General features: G+C 44.4%; 1 protein-coding gene and 1 long non-coding RNA gene across 4 annotated transcripts; one reads left to right on the top strand and one right to left on the bottom strand.

Annotated features, from left to right (window-relative positions):
- Positions 1 to 1022: 1022 nt before the first annotated feature.
- Positions 1023 to 21701, bottom strand: ASB4 (ankyrin repeat and SOCS box containing 4). Of its 3 annotated transcripts, XM_083405489.1 has the most exons (7): positions 21562 to 21701; positions 16334 to 16587; positions 13517 to 13699; positions 9455 to 9754; positions 4164 to 4654; positions 2421 to 2534; positions 1023 to 1581 (listed from the first exon to the last, which is right to left on the bottom strand). In XM_083405489.1, the coding sequence occupies exons 3-7, from the start codon at positions 13692 to 13694 to the stop codon at positions 1393 to 1395; spliced, it is 1272 nt and encodes a 423-aa protein (XP_083261615.1). In that variant the 5' UTR covers positions 13695 to 13699; positions 16334 to 16587; positions 21562 to 21701; the 3' UTR covers positions 1023 to 1392. The 3 variants fall into 3 exon arrangements, with proteins under 3 accessions (XP_083261615.1, XP_083261617.1, XP_083261616.1); XM_083405491.1 differs by lacking the exons at positions 13517 to 13699; positions 16334 to 16587; positions 21562 to 21701 and adding an exon at positions 10606 to 10691; XM_083405490.1 differs by lacking the exons at positions 13517 to 13699; positions 16334 to 16587; positions 21562 to 21701 and adding an exon at positions 10606 to 10682 and having other exon boundaries at positions 2421 to 2537.
- On the top strand, positions 11272 to 13671 carry LOC310660663. Its single transcript, XR_014503589.1, has 2 exons — positions 11272 to 12900; positions 13528 to 13671. It is a non-coding gene; the product is annotated as an uncharacterized lncRNA (long non-coding RNA).
- Positions 21702 to 21838: the final 137 nt, after the last annotated feature.

Below are 21838 nucleotides of genomic sequence, written 5' to 3' on the forward strand. Positions count from 1 at the left end.
TTCCTCCTGGCCTTTCACCACAAATGAAGAGCGGCAATGAAAGGGCACAAGCCAGTTTTGTTCTGATATTGAACAGCTTGCAAATTCTTACCACTATAATCAGTGAGATCCTGCTGGGCTCCCTGTCAGGCGCCACAATGGGTATAATCTAGCACCTGCTTAGAACAAAACTTTGAAGTAAGGCTAGATGCCCATAGAATTTTTTTAAAAAAAACAAAACAGAGAGAGAGAGGAGGATGGCGACAAAAGTGGGAGGGCATTTAGGGACAGCAGTGACAAGTTTTTTTTCTTCCTTCACAGCATGGAAGTGTCAGCTACAGTGACAGATCCAAATCGCCTTTTTGTTCTCCTGTTTCCAAAATGCAGTCTGTCAATATCAAAGTATAGAATTATACATTCAGATTTTAAATATGACTCCTCCCCACCTTTGTCCTGTTCCCAGCAGGAGACCCATCTCCCTGACAGGCTCCTTTCCTTTAATCTCCTTGTTTTAGAGCAGGTTTAGCCATTATGGACTAATTGAAGACATTGCACGCTACTTACCAGTTGGTTTTTTTGCAGGGAGCCCCATGATAGGAAGACTGGCCCTCTTTATTGCATGTACACGCCATGGGGGAACTGTGGCAGGCCTTGTTTTCTCTCTCATCAATATGGCTGTTTAACACAAACACCCTTGCTTTTTTCTTTTTTTAAAGTAGTTTTCCCTCTGCTTGTTGCAGACAAAATGACTCCACCAATCTGTAACATGTGAAGCGGCCTTTCGGTTTAACACATGCCAACCTCCTGCTAGAATGGTCATTGGATTAATTAATCTCTTCCAGAAAGTGCTGGTGCACATTGATAAACATGTAAGCATCCATCTCCTAAGGTAAGTGTTTCTCAAACTTGAGTCCCCAGCTTTTGCTGGACTACATCTCCCATCATCCCTGACATGAATGATGCTGTTTGGGGCCACTCAGAGAATGTGGTTGTTTATTAGTATATTGAATTCTAAAGGTTCAAATAAAAACATGGTCTTTTAATTTAGCGCATAAGTCTTTATGGTATTTGTTTTGTATGGGTCACTGAAAGCTAGTCTTTTCAAAGCACTGATATGCATAGCTCAGTCATTATTTAGATTTGAAAGCAGATGGAAAAGCTGACCTAATTCTTTTCCAGAGTTCCACGTATATTCTTTTTGACACAAGCTAGGAGTGAAATGGATTATGAAATAGGCTTGTGTTCAGGCTGCAGCAAATTCAAGAACTTAGTGTAATCCACAGATGTAAAATGAGTCTTTGTATACAAATTGACCAAGACCTTTCATTCTGGGTGATATAACGGAACCCTTGGATTTTAACTTCTACCATGCAAGTGAACCCCAGTTTTACAGAATTGGGCTGCTGGACAAACTCAGTACAATATTCCTTCTGGTTCTAAGAGCAAATAATTCTTCAGTGTCGCTGGAATGAAAAGTAAAGGGATTCCTTTGTGGCATCGATCGAACAATATTCTTCGAATAGCACATCTGGCTAGATGCTTGAGCGATCTTGGTGTGTTATCACACACTGCAAACAGAGATTCGTAGAATTCGTTATACATCTGCAAAAGCAAAATAATGCATAAATAATGTGGTCAATATCTTTCTCTCTATGGAAAATCTCTTTCCGGGAAAAATATGGAGAAGATGTGTCATTACCTTCTCTGTGCTCAATGCAGTCTCTTGCCATTATTCTGTTTAGGGCTTGCACAAGACATTTTGCCGCCTGAGTCAAGACACCCACACCCACCTCCCCATTCCATTTGGACTGGCAGTTCAGTTTTATTTCAGCACTGGAGACACGGCAGAACCCTCCACCACACTTAAGGGCAGCAGGCACAAATATTTCTGGTCTCCAACACATCCACATTGCCGCCATTCCCCAGCATCTGCTACCTTAAGGCAGGTGCCTCACTATGTCCAATGGTAGGGCCAGCTCTGACCTATCTGAATAGCGGCCTAATAACCTAATAAGTGAGACTGTATCTTTCTATGCACCCCGCCTCCCGCCTGGTAACTTCAGCTAAAAGAACAATTGAAAATTGCTCTAGATATCACATTCCTCCCATGCAATTTGATGTCTCCTAACTGAGCAGGACAGAGCTGGCCAAGTCAGAGCAATGTTCTGAAGCTGTCACTCAATGAAATAGCCTTTTTTGGACATGAAACTGAATAGGATCAACTGTATATTATGATCCAGGCTTGTTCAATAACTACAGTTTAAACCAGAGGCAGCCAAGATGTGTCCTTCAGATGTTGCTGGTGATTCCTGACTAACCAGAGTTCTCCAACTTTCATTTCCTACTGAACATTCACTTTCACATAGAACCAGATTAAAGTACACAGACATTACCCGTGTGTTTTTTTTAATCAGCAACTCAAGAAATCATTAAGTGTTTACCTCAAAGACATCATCAGGTATAGCTGCTCTCCATTTTGCTGTGGACTTGATGTGTTCATATGTATTCACAATAACCTCAACTGCTCTGGGATAAGAGCAACAGGCCTGCAAAACCTGCTAAGAGAAACAGAAACCACCTATTTGGATTTTGCTGATCTCCTCAAACTGTTTTTCCCCCCTTCTTCTTCTTTAAAGCTTTTGCCCTTCTTCTTCACTGAGCAATATCACTTTCCTTCTCTTCTCCAGTACAGAGAAGTAAGAACAATCAACTAAGTCCTACTCAGAATAGACTTGCTAAATTAATGAACCCAAGCTGGGGTGGCATTCAATGTTATTGACCTGTTGGAGTTAATAATTATTACTAATGCAGGTTCACTGATTTCCATAGGTATATTCTGTGAGGGCTTTGTTGACTGCAATCCTTAGTCATGTCTGCTGTCTTCAATGAGTCCACTCTGAGTAGGATTAGCACTGAATACCACCCTGTTAATTGGCAATTCCTATAAGAATCAGTCCCAGCTATACTCAATAGCTTGAAATAATCATAGTTTGCTTCTGCCTAGTTTTGCTGTAACAGACTAATACACCTAGAGACATACAGTAGGTGTTATCCTAAGTCTGTGCCAATTCCATCCACCCACAGATTGCCATGTAACTACAGTACCTGGTGTGAAAATCCAGCACCTTAAGGAAATTCAGCTTTCTTTTTTTGCTTCTTAAAGCAACTTCTAGTCTTCATGGTTGTGAAGAAGAGTTCTATGGCAGGGGTGGGGAACGATTCTAAGCTTAAGGGAACCAGCGAAGGAAGGGGGCATGTTCTGGCAAGAGTGACATGGACCAGATAAGTGATTCGCATTTGGCTTCCAGGCTTGAGGTTCTGTTCTACTGCTGTATGCCGAGATTCCTGCATTGCAACTGGACCAATTGACCCTCTGGGTCGCTTCCAACACCACAATTCTATGCTTTTGCAGATGAATGGATGGTTATTAACTTGAAGCCAGATCCAGGGTGGCAAAGCAAGCTAGCAGTTGAAAAACATGAAGCACCAAAGACTTTTTCACCACGTGCGAGGAATAATTACTTTCCATAAGAAAATAACTGCTGCCTACAGTCCTCAAGACATCTTTTCCAGAGTAGTTTAGGAGGACAGCGCTGGGGCATATTATTTCTGCCATTAAAGTATATGCAGTGATTGGAACTTTGACATCCTGACTCTATTCGTATTAAACAGAGGTTTTAGAGTTACTCATCTCATCATGTTAGAATTACCTGCATGCATTTCATGTAGAATGTTTTTTTTTAAAAAAAATTCTCATGTTAACCCCCATCTGTCACAGCTTCCCCGTGCCTGCGTTCAAGGTAAAAATATATAAAAGCAATCCCTTCTGCTTTTTTCTAGCATGGAGATTAATGTGAAAGAAAGAAAGAAAGAAAGAAAGAAAAGAAAGAAAGAAAGAAAGCCTGTAATCAAATTTAGAAAGGAAAAGCATTGACCTGTGATCTGGGTTTTACAAGACCCAGATGGCGAAAAGCCTCGCAAAAGACATGCAAGAGCGTTTTTGCAAAACATTAAGGGCACCTGCAAGGCCTGGTGTTGAGAAACCAGCCAATCCCCCAAACTGAATTAGGACATGTTTACAATCTATCTGAAAGGCGGAAGACCACAAACTTCCATTCACGCAGTTTCTCATCTCTGATCTAAACAGATGCATATGTATGTAATACGTAGACACAAGCTTTCACCTTATGGAATTGTGGAGGATATATCCTGGCAGCTCCATAATTGAGAAGCAGCTGGAAGCAGAATTCTGGCTGGGCACTCGGCCGCACACCTGTCACTTTCAGGACGTATTGCAAAGGGCCACATCCGTTGTCATCCATGAAGTTGGCCTCAGCTCCTGCCTCGAGTAGCATGTCCAACAGAACGCGGTCACAGTTCCAAGCAGCCTTGTGTAGAGGCGTCCGGAAATCCTCGTCTCGTGAATTGACGTCGGCTTTATAGTCGATCAGCATCCTACAGATCAGGTGGTGATCTGTGCTGTATGTCTGTTCCTTGCCATTGAGGGCCCAATAGACCGCACAGGCCAGAGGTGTTTCTCTGTGGGCATTTCGACAATCAACCGCAGCTCCTTGTTCTACATAAAAGCCCACCATTTCAGGGATACCATAGCGAGCAACAGTGTGGAGGGGAGTTTCCTCCTCTTGGTTGTTAGTCCTTATATTCACGTCTGCGCCTGTTGGAAGGAAAAGAGAGAGAGAACATTGGAAAGGGGTTTTCTTTTTCTTTTTCCATGTTAAAGACACATACCATATTTTTCGATCTATAAGACGCCCCCATGTATAAGACGACCTGTATTTTGGGGGACTCCATTTAGGAAAATGGGGGGGGGGGGGAGATGCAGTGGCGTAGCGTGGGTTGTCAGCACCCGGGGCAAGGCAAGTAATTTGCGCCCCCTAACCCGGGGCAAGGCAAGTAATTTTCACACACACACCCCCGCTGCACTGTCCCTCCCCCAGATAGTCCCTCGCTCTCTCTCCACACCGCACCACACGCCTGGCACCCTCCCCTCCACAGTGGGCGGCGACCCGGCAGCTCGGATCGGATTCGCACAGCCAGCACTGCAGTGAGAGAGAGTGAGTGAGCCAGGTAGGGGCAGAGAGCTGCGAGTGCGAGCGCGTCCCCCCCCCCAGATGTTGCGCCCGGTGCGGCCGGCCACTGGGGAGATGGCCCTTGTGTATAAGAGGCCCCCAAATTTTGGACATTATTTTTTAGGGGGGAAACCTAGTCTTATACATGGAAAAATATGGTATATACTTGCTGAGCTGTATGAAATAAATAACAGCAATTTTTACTGGGGCAAATGTCCCCCCCCCCCACGACTGCCACCTGACTACAGAAATGTTAATTAATTGCACGAGTTTTAATCAATTAATTAATCAGCTAGTTTCATTTGCATGTATTTGCATTTGTTGAAATGCAAGAAACAAACTTCCCCTGATTTTAGATGATGCAGCCATGTGTTGCAAGCAGGGATAATCTTGGGCACGGCATTCCTTGCTTTCCGACAGAAAAGATTTAAAATATACCTCTTTTATGATGGGGCTTGCAATCTACAGTTTTTCTATGAGTAGGTGCATGGATTATTATTATTATTTGTTTAACTATGCAGCCCAATTAATTGCGGGAACGTTTTTAGTTTATTAAAATGGATAAATCAACTTCCTACATAAAGACACAATTAGAAATATTCCCTCCCCCTTTATGTTGTGTTTTTAGGATTGTCTGTCTCAAAACAAATGAGGAAGATTGCGTGTTTGAATGCCTTCCCACCCCCCACCATCACCAACTGAGGGAGTTGGACAGATGGGTTTGGCACAACCTTAAGCACTCTTATAACAAAAAATATTTCTACATTTGTGATTCTGGTCTAGAAGGGGGCCATATAACGTATCGCTCCCAAAGAGGGAATGCATCTACCTGCTTGCCTGTCCACTCTCCAGGAAAAAAAAGAGGATACCTTTTTGATAAATTAAATCAATAAATAATATGGACATGTTATGCAATCTCCTTCAGTGATACAACTTGAGGCAATTTTATGATGCAATAAAAATGTATGTAAAGCAGTTGCATGTGTAAAAAACCAAAACCCGGTTAAAAACAATTATCTTTTTAAAAACACCAGTTTCAAATCCAGTACAGATGCCAATTGAGATAAAAAAAAAATCCACATATGCTAAGCATTATATGTTAATACATATACTTTACCCTAGGCCAATGTTAATGTATACATATAGATGCAAATTTGGGAATGATTACTGTAATTTAGACAGAAATGCATCTCACCATAGTGGGAAAGACTGGATTTTTTTTTTCTCTGACTGTTGTCCAGATGCTGCTACCTGTTGATGGGCAACTTCAGGGCCCTTCTTACTCCCCCTTTTTGGGGTTCATTATCTTTAAACCTGACTTGGACCTTCCAATAAATGAGACATGGTCATCCTGCTCAAGTCTTTTACATGTAAACACACCTGTAATTATCAAGTAGCCTAGCCCAAATGTAAGTTTTCATGTGCTGCAATCACACTTGAACATCTTTTGCTGAATATACACAGCTAGACGCCACATGCACAATCATGGACTGCGTGTTATTTTCTAGAAATCTTGTCAAACTCAAAGCAACCTTCTGCGGCTTGCTTAAGTCTCCACATATATATATTTCACTTGAAACAACATCCCCATCTAGTGGACAATCAGTATATGCACCCCACGTGTCAGTGAGTTTTTTATGTTGTCTCTGGTGCAGTGGAAGGTGTGTGAGTGTCTTAGAATCATAAAGTCATGGAATTGTAGAGTTGGGAGGGACCATGAGGGTCATCTAGTCCAACCCCCTGCGATGCAGGAATCGTTTGCCCAACGTGGGGCTTGAACCCACGGCCCTGTGAGTCTCATACTCTACCAACTCAGCTATCCCCAGCTTGTGAACTTTTATTTTTGATTTTTGCCATTATTAACAGTGCTTTAACAATGGTTTGCTACCATGGGAATATTTACTGGTGAGCAGCTATCTAAATCTAACTATCCCTACTACTAGCAGTAGCAGTAATAGTATAATTTTGCTGTTTTATGTTGTAAACTGCCCTGTGACTCTCAAATAAAGGGTGGTATAGATGTTATCATCATCATCATCATCACTAGCACATACTTCCTGGTCCTACAACCACTGCTCTACTTGGAGAACAGGACAACTCTCAAGAATACAGAAATTGACCCTCCCTGATATGAAGTGTTTCTCTGTCTTTTAAATATGCCACCTACTGATTTCATGCAGAAGTTTCCACATGCTTTTTAAAAATCTAAACAGCAACTTTTCACCATTTGTGCATTTAAAGCACAGCTGGTTTTAATCCATTAAAAAAACTTCAAATCATCTTAAAAGGTGTCGCCTCCCCCCCTCCAGAAGTTCAGATGGGGCATGTTGTTGCTTACGTAGCACCCATGCAGAAGAAGGAAGGATCCGTAAGTGGGAGGAGACACACCAAAATAGCCCAATGAAGACTGAGCTTGCTCAGTGACAATGGAATGACCGCTCCCTGCTTAAAACGGGGGGCGCCCTTTGCGTGGGCGCGCGCAGCCCCTGGATCTGGAGCGGCTCCATCAGCATAGGCTTGGCTTTGCCTTCCCTCAGGTGGGATACCTGGAGGTCTCCGCCTACCTCAGTCAGTTGTCCAATCCCACCTGGGGGAAGCGTTGCCAAGGAGACCAGGCCATGTAGGGGAGGGATTACCTGCCCACACAATAGAGGGAGGATCTTACCTGGGAATCCTCACTTGGCTCCAGAGCTTCTCCCACCCTATCCACCCTCAGTTAATGTCTTATTTTGCAGGTTAACTTTTCTTCACAGGTATGCGGGCACTGCTACGTTAAGGTCGCTGTTAAAGGGCTGGAAAGGAATTTCCCTGCATTGGCAGGTTTCGCCTTTCCCGTAGCAAAACATCACAACTTTGGCGGTATCAGGCCTTGGGTGGAATCCTTTAGTCCATCTTCCTCTTTGCGGCGGCGATATCAGGGTTCCCCGTTAAAGGGGTTTCTGAAGGGAGGCTTTGACCGTACGCCGAAAGGTCGTCATTGCTCTCCCCTGTGGCGGCGGCGTAACGGGGGCGGCTATCTCTGCTTGAACATATGTTCTCCAGAGCCGGCCCATCCCCCCCACACACTGGATAACCCTGAAGCTCCCTAGGTCCCCGGCTGGGGACTGGGGAGGGAGAACGCCCAATGCCTGAGCCAAGGTCTACCCACATTTGAAATTTAATAAAGTTATGGCCAATTTAATCCCATAGCACGTTGTCTTGAGTCGTTATTCCACATGACGGGGGGGGGGACCGCTCGGGATCTGGGGACTCCGCCTGTCCACACAATATGGACTGACTTTTGCGGGGAGATGGAATGGAGCGGCTGAATAAAATCAAGCCACACTGCAACAATTTGTTGCAAATCCCAGTAGTTCAAGAACAAAGAAAAGTATGTTTCTTGTCTCAGAACTATTGTTTTTCTCCATTTGCTGTTGGAAGTTTCATTTGCAACAATGCTTAAAAACACAACAAGGCTACAACAAAGAAGTGAAGTGAGACCAGAACTGGTGAAACTGCAAGTTTAGATTGATCAAGCAACTAAAATTAGATGATTAATTGACTAAGATTTTTAAAAATAAAATAAAATCCAGTGACACTAATGTAAAGGTTTACTTAAACGATCCCTTCCATTTCATTTGCAGCTGAAGAGTCCAGTGTTGTTGTTATCTCTCCTTTCAAGGTAGTTCCATATTGTTTTAGGATGTGTACTGGCTCTACAAAGTATTTTCTGTACTGAAAGTAGGTCACACTCAGAATGTAGCACTTCAGCTCACAACGCATTTTAAGGAGCCCCTTGGACTTTCCCACAATTCCTCATGGCAGCAATCTTAGTCCTGCTGTCAACGTTACTGGCATCATGTGGGATAAACATGACACTGTTAATATAGCCTTTTACTAAATGTAATAATGCGCATCTTAGGGAACAAGGGACTCCTAACAATTCTCAGCCCCCTTAACAAGTGAAAGTTCCCAGGATATTTTTTTTTGGGGGGGGGGAGGGATGCCATGACTGTTAAAAGTGGCATGATAGTATTTTATAAGGATAATGCAAAAGGGGCTCACGCCTTACCTCTCTTCTGTATGTCTTTAGATATTTGAAGACAAAGTGTCACTATATTTTAGTAAAAATTAAAATGTGCACAAAACCATGTCAAAGAAATATACCATTTGTGGCTGCCCGTGCAGGGCTCCCAGCTTTATTTGAATTGGCTGCTCTGTAGAAATCTCCTATATTTGACAGCTAACTTAACAGGGAGAAAGAAAGCAAAATTCATCCCTGGCATGCTAGCTTTCTAGTGGCAATGACTTCCCCACCACCACCACCATGTGGAGGACTAACCCATGTCATTCTCTCCTCTGCACTCCAAAGGGCTACAGAGCTGATGGCCTGCAACTGGACTTACCTCTCCAGATTAACTGCTGTGCGCAAGGGATGGACAGCTTTGTCGTACAGAAATGCAGTGGCGCCAGACCGCTCAGCGAATAGCAGTTGGTTTTCGCTCCGTGGCTGCAAAGTATCTTGATGCAATCCAGGTTGCCCACTTCGCATGCTATGTGGATTGCTGCTTTGCCATTGGGCCGGCAGTTGATTGTCGCTTTGTGCTTCAGCAGGACCCTCAGGCTCTCCAGGTGGCCGTACAAAACAGATAAGTGTAGCCCAGTGGCCCACGAATGTTGCAGTTTATAGCTAGGCAGCCAATACCCTGGTTTAAAAAAAAATGCACAAGTAGGTAAGTACATGATGACCCTTTCAAAAGCATCATTCCCAATCAGTAAACAGTTAATAGAAATATTAGGCTCTGGTAAGTAGGTTTAAAACTGCCATGGCATATGACTTGAATGCGGGGGTTGAAATGGCACATAAAGTAGTGGAGACTAGGACCCTAGGAACCATGCGTGCTCAGCTGCACACACGTATCTTCTGCAAATACAAAACTCCTCATTCATTTTAACTAAACATTCATAAATAATTGGGCACTTTTGTCAGATTTCTTCTTTCAGATGGAGCAAAACATTCCAGGTGTAGAGATTTGATTCATTCACACATTGGGACTCCAGGGTGCAAAAGATTGCTTGACCAAAATGCATTGCCAGCCCAAGACACTTTGCTACCTGAAGCAAAATCCAAATTGTGTCTCCTTGTCACCTCTCACTAGGCCCAGGAATGATGTCACTGGACTACCACTCCCATCATCACTCACCAGTGGCCCTGTTGCTTGAGGTGATATCTGGTGCCCCATTCCCTGATTTAAGAAGTCTTGCTGTATCAAATTCCTGCCTTCATCTATCACCCCACTCAGCCCAGGGCAAGTTAGGCCACTTCACCCTGCTTCATGGCAGCATTGCCCCAATGAGGTTTCTGAACTTAATGAATGTTGAGGTTCTTTATTCATTTAAGAATTTTTACCATTCCTTATTTCTGGATTTTTTTTGCATATTTATATGTTGAGAAAGGAGCGTAGAAGTCTCTGCTTTGAAGGGTCCACAATCCACCTGTCTGAAGGAACTGCAGACTAGAAAGTGTTAAACTACACAAACAGCCCTGAGGAAATACCTATCCTCTCCTTGCCCTTCCTCCACTGAATCTCTTGGGCCTCATCCCAGTAGAGCTGCATGGCTTCATCCCAGAATGTTAATACGCACCATAGGTTCAACATCATTCTCTCCTGCCAATAAGCTAATCTTCAAATTCCAGAACTTCCTCCTTCTTCCAATTGTATCCAGACTGGGGCAGTGTGGTTCACACTACCATGTAACTGAATTCCACACTGCAACTGTCACACCTTACATTGAAGGAGTGGAATGACATCATGGCTGCTTTCCGCTCCAGTTCATTTGAAAATGTCTGGCAGTGTCGGGAAACTTTAGAGACAAACTAAATGGCCTTGTGCCCTCCCTTTAAGTTAGGTGTGGGGAACCTTTGGGCCTCTCTCTCTTTTTTTCCATATAATGTTTATTAAATTTTCTTTTTTCCTTTATAACAACCAAATAACATTTCTTCATCACATATATCTTCGCTCAAATTGAGCTTTGACTTCCTCCCGTATCCCCTCCCTGACTTCCATATGTAATCACTTTTATCTTCGCATTTCTCAATCACCCTGTTTACCTTATCTCCATACTTAAAAGACTTACTTCTAATATTTATAAATAGGTATCAAATCATAAGCTAACAAAATATTTTGAATCAATCCTGCAAATGTTTTCAAATGAACCTTTGGGCCTCTCAATGCTGAAGTAGAATTCCCATCAGCCCTAGCGATCATGGCCAACAGCCAGGGATGATGCAGGTATAACAACACAGGTTGTCTTCAGCAACGTCTGCTGGGCTGCAAGTTTGCCACACCTGCTTTGGGTGGCATGGGGCATTACTTCACTTCAAAATGTGGTAATCCAGGCCTGCTGCATTTGGGGAGCAGGGCTCTTGCTCAGTTTGATGAATGGAACCGCAGACTTCTGCCTCAAGGTCCTGTCCTGATGACACCACAGTGTGACGTTCCCCTTTGTCCATAGCAACCAGGATCCAGAGAACTTTGAATTGATTTCCACTAGCACAGGGAGGCTTCCCTCCCAGCGGCAGTCCCTTGTACCCCATGAAAAGCTGGGGGCCGAATGACCCTCTGGAACGGGAAGGATATGGAACTGGGGGCTGGAGAGAGAAAATGGACACCCCATCTGTTAGCTAAAGTGTTTCTTGCTCATGCAAGGGACTCTTTGAATCCCTACTCACAGACACTCATTTTACACAGAACGAAGATTCAAAACTTGTATAGGCAGATCAAGATTTGTTTTCAGTTGTCTTACATCTGGGAAGGGTAACCTGCGGCTTTTGGGTGGACTCCAGCTTCCATCACGTCCAACTTGCAGTGAATTCCTATCCATGTTTCCTCAAAAGCAACTTATGGTCTTCAAGTGGAGGGTGTTAGGCTGCTATCTGAACCCCACTAACCTGAGAGGAAACACCACTGAATTTAAAAGGACTCACGTCTTGGTAGATATGGTTAAGACTGCAGCCTCCAAGTTACATTTTTAAAGACTGATATTATTCTGCCACTTTCTTGCATACTTTCCCCTTTAACTACTATGTAATTGTCAGGTTTCCCTTTCAGCTACACAACTGAAGAAAGGTTTCACATGCTCAGATAATCAAACAATAGCCGAATCAGATTACCACATGATAAATAAAATGATTGTTATCAAGTGTTCAGTTCTTGTTGGAAACCTGTTTTTTCTCTCACTAGTAGATAGGACTGCTTTTGCTTCTTTTCCCTTTTTTGTTGGCAAAAAAAATGCAGTAAGTTTGTTTTGCTATACTTAAAGGCTTAGAAAGCTTGGGAGCTTGAAAAGTGGCTTGGAGGGTCAAGCTGGGGCAGGAGGCTGAGCAAATTCGATACACCTACAAATGTAGTGTACAGATACTTTCAAGGTCTCTGAGTGTGGGTGCAGCCTCTTCTCTTTGTGCTGACTGCTACACAGGGTGCACCAACCTGCAAGCGCCACCTTCTATTCCTGCCAGAATTTACTCTGTGACTAAGCTATCCTAAATGTCACCTGACGTGTATCTGCTGATGATTTGGGCCCTGTCAAACCAAAGCAAGCCACTAATGCAAGGGGGAAAGAAACAAGGGATGGGCAAGGAAATAGCCTCTTGGAAGGTTCGCATGTAGCTAATGCATTTAATCTAAATTCTGATTTCAGATATATTGCAAAGATATGTGGGCAGTTAAAACAGTGATTTACATTCAAGGGTTAAATATCTGGATGCTGCCTACGTTGAAAACACGGTCCTTACTCAGTTCTTCTTTTTTCTAGGAAAACAAGTGCCAGCACACACCATGAAGTTGCTACAGTAAGTAAATCACAAGATTGGGGGTGGGATGGAGGTGCTGGTACTGCGTACCATTGAGTACTGCCAGAAAAAAAGCACTGGACTTACTCAGCTCTAACCTCTGGGTGGAAAAAGGTAAAGGTAAAGGACTCCTGACAGTTAAGTCCAGTCGCGAACGACTCTGGGGTTGCGGCGCTCATCTCACTTTACTGGCCGAGGGAGCTGACATTTGCATGACGTGCTTTCGTACTGCTAGGTTGGCAGGAGCTGGGACCGAGCAACGGGTTGCGGGGATTCGAACCAACAACCTTCCAATCGGCAAGCCCTAGGCTCTGTGGTTTAGACCACAGCGCCACCTGCTGCAAATACATTGGTACACTCGATAACTTGGGGCCTGCCTTGTAACATTTCTGGCCCCCCGCTGTTTCTTCTGTCTTCCTCCTCTGCACTGGCCTGCAGTCCTGAACCTGAAAAGGGAACTCTATACTAAACTTACTGGTTAAGTGAGCTCTGATCCAGAAGGTTAGATAATGCAGCAATACCTTCAAAGTACAAACACTCTTAAACTACAAATAGCCAATTTGTTTCCTTAATTGCACAAGCTTTAAACTCTGGTGTCAACACTTCTTCTTTTTACCTTGTTTGTAGGAGGCCAGAACCAGGTTCTCATCTTCCACTTCAAACACTGTGTCCACATCTATCTGCTTCTGAATCAAAAACTCCTCCAGAGTTCTGTAGTCGTTTGACTGCAAAGCCTTCAAAAAATCTTTCTTCAGTCGCTTAGCAATTTCAGCCCGTGTCATTGCTTCTGTCATGTTTTCTGCGTGGGGGGTTATTATATTCCCGTTTGTTTTCAATGGCCAAATGCGTATGTTTATAAGTCTGCATAAAAGGGTGTTCTAATTTCTCTAGGGTGTAGCAAAGCCAAGATAATTTTAAACACCAAGTAATGCTGACCTGCCTGTTCTATTTATATAAAGGAAATATCAACTGCTCACTACATGCTGAATTCTGTCAAGGGGAACTCAGGCAGATCTATGATGCTGGTATAGAGAAATCTGCTCAAAGGATTAGTCCATACTATTGGCTCATTCATCAAAACTTTATCCCTTGCAAATATGTAAGAAGGTTCTTAAAGCTGGCACCATTTCTCAACAAAAGCAGTAGGCATGTTCATTCTTAGAAACCTGACAAGTCTTGCTTTGCCACTGAGGATTATTGACACTCAACTCCTCCGCACTGGAGCCTCAGTTTTTTTAGCCTGCAATATTAGCCTGCTTTGCAGGATTGGGGTAAGGTTAACCAAGGTAATACAGTGGTACCTTGGTTCACGAACAACTTGTAACCCAAACACTGTAAAACTGCAAACTTTTTTTGGAAGCCGAAGGTGCTCCGTTGTGAGTGTTACGCTGAGGTCTGTCTGTTTTTGCTATTTATTTTGTGTTTGTGTTTTTGCAGCTGTTTTGTTTTTGTGACTGTGTGGAACCCCATTCAGCTACAGACTGATTGCATGACTGCGGTACTTTGTTTATTTGCTTTCATTTTATGGATCTTGTTAGATGGTAAAATTCATGTTAAATTGCTGTTTTAGGGGTTGTTTTTAAATGTCTGGAACAGATCAATCCATTTTGCTTTCTATGGGAAAGCGTGCCTTGGTTTCGGAACACTTTGGTTTTGGAACGGACTTCTGGAACGGATTAAGTTTGAGAACCAAGGTACCACTGTATATGCAAAGTTGTATATAAATGGCAAAGTAGTACTATTTATCTACTTATCTATCCACACACAGAGAGATATTTACATGTGGGACGTACAGAAGAGAGTTATGATACACTGTGAGCAAAAACTTACATATTGTATCAACTTGTTTTTAAAAAACCCATATGTACACAAACACATAAATTCCTCTTTAAAATGGGACGTCGTCTACTGCTGCCTATCTAAATCATGATTTGGAGGACTAGCAACACAATCCTAGGTGTGTCTACTCAGAAGTAAATCCCATTAAGTGGTGCTTACTCTCAGGTAAGTGTGTATAAGATTGCAGCGCAGGTGCCCCATCTGCAAAATCCCTAGCCCTGTGGCATTCTGGTCACAGAACGTTATGAACAGGAAGGCACCTTCATTGCATATGAAAATGTGAGCAAGAGGCTAAAGTCATGGATGTAGAGCCACTTACTCTGCCCTGACCAGGCTGGCACCCAATGAGAATAAAGCAATGGGAATAATGTTCTCTAAACTATTATTAACCCTCACGGAGCCCCCTCCAAGTGCCAAGCTATGCAGTTTCTAGCAACTGCTCTAGGCTTGTTAATGCTACTGCTTGGGCCCATCCATGCAGCATTTTTGAAAAATCAAGCCAGTAGCTTTTGATCCCTCTGAAGTTACATAGAAATGGGGTGTGTGTGTGTGTGTGTGTGTGTGTGTGTGAGAGAGAGAGAGAGAGAGAGAGAGAGATGCAGAGTTTACAGCAATTCAATTTTTGAAGCACAGTTTGGTACAGAGTTGGTACAGCGGAAATGGAAATCATAGAATCGGAGAGTTGGAAAGGACCGTGAAGGTCATTGTTATGTACTGAGCTGAATCCTAGAACAATAGGATCTAGAATTCAGCAGTCTGATTGGTCCGCAGGAGCCACCCAATCCAGCTTCAAGTGGGACCTAATTGGCCTGCAGGAGCAGCCAGTCAGGCTTCTGGAGGAGGTGAATCCACAACCTGATTGGCCTACAGGAGCAGCCCGGAATTAGCCAATCACGTGGGGCCCGTTGTGTAAATAATGTACATACAGCTAGATGTTTTGGGGAAAGTTTCATTCATTGCTACTATGAGCTGAATAAAGAGCATGAAATTCACACTCGACTCTGAGTATATTTCAGTCATCTAGTCAAATCTCCTGCAATGCAGGAATCTGAATCTGTCAATTTCAATTTTTCTGAGCTTCTTACTTTTTTCAAATCTTAAATTCAATTCTCCATATTTCCACATCAGTTTGCATTTTTTAAAGAAAAATAAAAAGTCCTCATTTTTATGAGTTCCCCACCCCAGCTTCAATCAGAATTGAGGGGGAAAAGTGGCCTAGCTTCGTTTTAAGTCAGACTTAGCCAAACGCCACCCACTGGTGATATTTTCTTTTAATACCACATGCTAAAAAAAATAGCAATTTAAATGTGGACAAACATTTCTTAGTCAATATTGTATGAGAGGATTATCTGCGCTCAGATCCAGCAAAAGAGCAAATCTTAAACTCAGTAAGAGGAATTTTAACATGTAGTTAAACTAGAATTGCAGTCAGAGGTTGTGTTTGCTCTCTTGTAAATGATGGATATATAGCACGTTAAAAAAAGAAATCTAAGCAAGGTAAGGTGAAGGACTGTAAATAATAACAAAACCTCTAAAGACCAATCACAGCTACCTGAAGAAATTCCATTTCTCTGGCTCATCTTCTGATTCTTACCTGAGTTTCCCTTTGAATATCAAAAAGACACCATAAAGATGATGCTCCTTCACATACTCATATACTTCAAGCAGCTTTCCAGGGGGGGAAATGTTTTAGGCTCAGTTGCCATAGTGATGAGCCACTGCATTTTCAGGGTCTTCTGTGGAAATACAGATGTAATTTTCTCATTGCCCTCTTGGCTTTGCATTGTGAAGAGGTTTTCCTCCCTTTGTTCGTAGTCACTGAGCATCTTTCCACCCAATAGTTGATCTCTAGGTTGAATAGAAGAATAAAGAAAGGTTACCTGAACTGTTGGTGACATTGACAGGTTTGGAACAACTCCTTACAGTCAGGATTTTGTGTCCTGTTAAAAATAAACCAACAACAATGTAAAGAACACAGTGAGCGCCACAATCCTAAATATAAGAGGGCTGGGGAGAAATAGTGATTTGACTAAAAATTGATAAGAAAAAGGTTCTGTAAAATACACATATTTTATGTATCTGGCAAAAGATAACCACGTCTAGGGGCTCCTTAAAGACTAAACAAGTTATTGTAGGTTTGGTGGTTTGGATGCCAGAGTGAGCTGGCAGTAAATCACACTGTTGGAAGTAGAAGTAAACTCTTTATAAGCTTGTCTTAGTGTCAGACCAAATGAGCACAGCAGCTCATCCCTGGTAGGTCTTACCCCATGAATCAGTTGCCAAGACTGAAAGTCCCTGCCTTCCCACAACCGTCTAAGTCCCTTCCTCTCCACAGGGCTGTTTTCAAGCAGTCGGAGGCTATGCTTCCATGAAGTCTGTCACTGCTCTGCCTGTTTCAGCCCTCTTCTGGTTCTGGAAGATGGGGGGAGGGGAGCTTTTCACACAGCAGAAGAGACACCAGTGACTCTTCACCAGACTCTTCTGTGCCTCTTGGCCACTCCTCCCACTCGCCAGCTTCGGCTTCTGCACTTCTCTCTGCCACGGACTCTGGCAGCTCACTAAGTACCTCTTCAGCTTCCGACCCCTCCTCTTCCCAGTCTTCTCCCTCTGACCCAAAAAGGTGTGTGTGCAGGGAATGTCAACAGTGGAGTCAAAGGGTAATAAAGTGCAAAGTACAGTCTGATTCATACAATACAGTCTGAGCGTATTCTACCTTGGTAGAATGGGATGCTGCTTTAGCTGTGGCACCAAAAGCCAAGTCTGCAGACTATATATGCACCATAAAAACCCAGGCATTTATTAGCCCAGCATTTTACTAGAGTCTGGATAGCCTGTTCATAGCATGACTGAACAGCCAGAGAAATGGTCACACGGCTTGTAGATTTGTCACTGAAATTTACAGCACGATCCTGGCACCTTCCTTGTTTGGCAGGGTGGGTGGGGTTTAAAAATCAAAAGGCAGAGGAGAGAATGAAGTGCCATGCGATATAAATAGAAAATCATGGCATTCTATACCGATGAAACTCACGACTAAGTCTGGGCAGTGCTGTTTGTGTAGAGATGGGGTCTCAGGAGAAAGCATAGGGGTGGGGCTGAACGTCTCAACAATGCCATGGTAAGGCCATGGTGGCACACATCCAAACCTTAGAGCCACCTGAAATGACAACAATGTGATCACTGATCCGAGGTGATATATCATTCTTGCAGTTTAAATGAAAAGAAATATTTCAAACAGGCATTAAAATACAAGCCATCACAAAAAAACGCCCCAAACAAAACAAAAGCACCAGATTTTCCAGATTGCAGTAGAAACAACAGGTGTACTTTAATATTTGTTTAACTCCACAACATAAAAAAGTCTGATCTGCTATATACTAATGCAGAGCATTAGTCTTGCTCAGGAGATGCAAATCTGGTCTGGCTGGAATGCGTCCCTGAACTGTACAATAATAATAATAATAATAAATTTTATTTATATCCCGCCCTCCCCAGCCGAAGCCGGGCTCAGGGCGGCTAACAACAATTAAATAATCAAACAATCAAATAATCAAACATTCTAAAAACATTCCATTATAAAAATTAATTAAAGTCAAATTAATGGCAACCGTTGAGCAAAATTCTGTGCAGGTTGCCAGAGGAGGGAGTCAGGCTGGGACCTGACCAAAGGCCTGGTGGAACAACTCTGTCTTGCAGGCTCTGCAGAAAGATGTCAGGTCCCGCAGGGACAAATGCCTCTTGCTTATCTGGATGGGGAGATGCAGGGGTAAGAACCTCTGACTTGTGTGTGGTAGGACTAACGGCATAGAAAGCTCCATCTCCTGATTTTGTCAAATCAAAATCCTGTTAAGGAAACAGAAGCAGACCTGACCAGGTTTCTGGACTACTTGACAACATGAGCTGCAACAGAGTTCTGGAGTAAAGGGTAAGGTTTAATTCAAGTTTGGGGACCAGCAACGAAATATTGCAGTGTGGACTGCTTCTGGTCAGCATTCTGGCCAGCCAGCCATGGGCTATTCCATTCCATTCCTTCACTCCCTGCAGAAGAGTCAAGCAGTATTCTGTGCCCACTGAGCATGCTTATTGCTCACTGAGCTGTTTGGGGATTTTTAGCTCCCTTCGCTCCTCTCACCAAATATCTTTTTGTACACCAGAAAATCATGGGTCGCCCCACCTCAAGCCTCCTGACACCTCTCCCTTGTGTATGGAAAGTGCCATTTTAGCTACGCTAAGGGTAGACACTTGTAGAATAAGCTCACTATTAGTATACACCAGGCATCCCCAAACTCGGCCCTCCAGATGTTTTGGGACTACAACTCCCATCATCCCTAGCTAACAGGACCAGTGGTCAGGGATGATTGTGAATTGTAGTCCTAAAACATCTGGAGGGCTGAGTTTGGGGATGCCTGGTATATATGATGTCTTTCTGAAAGTCCAGGTATCTTTCCTTGTAGAAATAAAATTACCAAGGCCTTGATTTCACAAAGCAGCAGGTGACGTGAAAACCAATTTAGACTGCAAGTTCATAATATCATTGAATAATTCCCCCTACACACTGCCTAACATGTCAAGGATGTGAGTGCAAAGTATATCATACACCTAACGCACATGATTTCCCCCCAAAGACACCTGGGAATTGTAGTTTGCTAAGGGTGCTGGGAATAATAGCTCTGTGAAAGGGTAAACTCCAGTTCCCAAGATTCTTTGGAGAAACCGTGTATGCAGCAAATCGGTGTCACGAACGTTTATGAACTTTCCACTCCTGAGAATTTATGTTGCAAAACACTGTGCTCCTATTTCACTATAATCTGCCAATTGCAGCCTGAAGAAATAACCAATAAAATGAAATGAGTAAGAGTGTGGGATTTAGAACAGGAAGAACCAGGGCTGTCTTAAGCACATCCAGTGCTGTGGTGCAAAGATCCCTCTGGCGTTTCCCGTTTCCCAGAGTTGTCAACCTTTTCCCAAGCCTCTGCAGGGATCGCTCTCCTCCTGCGGAGGCTTGGGAAGGAAGCTGCACGTCCGCCAGCCATATGGTTGATGGGGCACAGCTTCCATCCTAAGCCTCTATGGCTCTCCTCCAACGGAGGCTTGGGAAGGTGGAGGCTTGGAAGGCAAGCTGCACACCCGCCAGCCATATGGTTGATGGGGCGCAGCTGACGGGCGTGCAGGGGAAGGGGAGGCTGCCGGTGCCGGCAAAGCCACTAAGCTCCCCCACTCACTGGGGCACCCCTGAGAGGCTGGCGACCTGGCACAACATGCCAGTAAGCCCAATGGGAAAAACGGCTCTGGGAAGAACACAACAAGTGCCTCCTGGATCAGGCCAGTGGCCCGTTTAGTCCAAAATCCTGTCTTCATGCTGGCCGCATGGATATCTGCGGGAAACCTGCGAGCCTAAGCACAAGAGCACTCTCCCCTCCAGGAGTTTCCAGCAACTGGCCTTCAGAAACATTATTGGCAGAGCATGGCCAACGCGGCTAGTGGTCACCAAGAGCTTTATCCACCATTAATTTGTTCAATCCTTTTTAAAGCCATAAAAGGTGGCAGCCTTGCTGCCTCTTGTGGGAGCGAGTTTTATAGTTTAACTACAGAAGAGCTGGGTTTAAATCATGGCTCAGTTGCAAAAGTTTGCCTGTTTCAAGGTTATTGCAAGGGTAAGTGTGGCAGGAGATGATGCAGGCCACCCTGTGCCAGCATGGTTCCCAGACTGCATCTCTGTGAAAAGCAAGAGCATGTGGCCACTCCAGGATGGAGCACACATGACAAGTGGGAGGAAGAGACTTGAACGGGGTGGAGAAGCACATTATATTGATTGCACTGTAGTCTGAAATATAAAAATTATACGACATCTAATGCCATGCACTGCAGTTGCTACAACCAATGATGTGGTCCTTGGCAATTTTACCAAGTGGTCCACGGCGTGCGGAGTTTAAGGTCCATAGCTCAGTGACGGAGCATACAGATGGCTCCAGGTAGGACTGGGCGATACTCTTTTCCTAAGACCCTGGAATCTGTGCAGATGCTACTGAGCTTAATGTGGACCAGGGGCACGGGTGGCGCTGTGGTCTAAACCACTGAGCCTCTTGGGCTTGCTGATCGGAAGGTCAGTGGTTCGAATCCCCGTGATGGAGTGAGCTCCCGTTGCTCTGTCCCAGCTTCTGCCAACCTAGCAGTTTGAAAGCCTACCAGCATGAGTAGATAAATAGGTACCACTCTGGCGGGAAGGTAAACGGCGTTTCCATGTGCTCTGTCTTCCATCATGGTGTTCTGCTGTGCCAGTAGCGGCTTAGTCATGCTGGCCCCATAACCCGGAAAGCTGTCTGTGGACAAAAGCTGGCTCCCTCGGCCTGAAAGCGAGATGAGCGCCACACCCCATAGTCACCTTTGACTGGACTTCAGGGATTTTTTACCTTTTACCTTAATGTGGACCAATGGTCTGACTCAGTACAGTGGTACCTCGGGTTACATATGCTTCAGGTTACAGACACTTCAGGTTAGAGACTCTGCTAACCCAGAAATAGTACCCCAGGTTAAGAACTATGCTTCAGGATGAGAACAGAAATCGTGTGGCGGCGGCGGCGGGAGGCTCCATTAGCTAAAGTGGTACCTCAGGTTAAGAACGGGCCTCCAGAACGAATTAAGTCCTTAACCTGAGGTACCACTGTATAAGGCAGTCTTTTTATGATGCTAAGTTTGGAAGAGTGGAATAAAAATACCTAAATCAGGGATGGGGAGCCTGTGGTCCACCCTCTCTGACCAGCAGCCAGGCTGGGTGGAGCTGAAGGGAGCTGAAGTCCAGCGAAACCTGGAGGCCTTTAGACCCACCTCGGCCTCACAGAAAGGGCGGGAAAGCAGCACGTCCCCGCCGAACTCTTGGCCTCCTCCCCTCCTGGCGACCAGGCTGCGCGGCGCTTCTCCCATGGTACAGTCTCGCTCTCTCCGCTCGCCCAGCATTCGCTTCCACGCGCCGCGTTCCCTCCGCCGCCTTTGCCCCGCTCTTCTTCTCCAGGGCGGGGCGGAGGGCAGGGCAGCCCCAGACGCGTCTCCTCGGGGCTGCGGTCACTCTCTCGGCTCGGCGGGGCGGTTTCGCGCAGGTGGGAGG

The sequence above is a fragment of the Podarcis tiliguerta genome (genome assembly GCF_965153285.1).
Source record: "Podarcis tiliguerta genome assembly, chromosome: 12".
NCBI lineage: Eukaryota > Metazoa > Chordata > Lepidosauria > Squamata > Lacertidae > Podarcis > Podarcis tiliguerta.

Bases quoted from the DNA above. Each gene is read 5' to 3' on its own strand.
- ASB4 (XM_083405489.1), bottom strand. From the start codon at position 13,694: ATGACAGAAGCAATGACACGGGCTGAAATTGCTAAGCGACTGAAGAAA. The intron at 2,535-4,163 runs GTGAAAGCTTGT...TTCTCTTAGCAG, and splicing joins ATCCTCCACAATTCCATAAG to GTTTTGCAGGCCTGTTGCTC. The intron at 1,582-2,420 runs GTAAACACTTAA...TTGCTTTTGCAG, and splicing joins TACCTGATGATGTCTTTGAG to ATGTATAACGAATTCTACGA.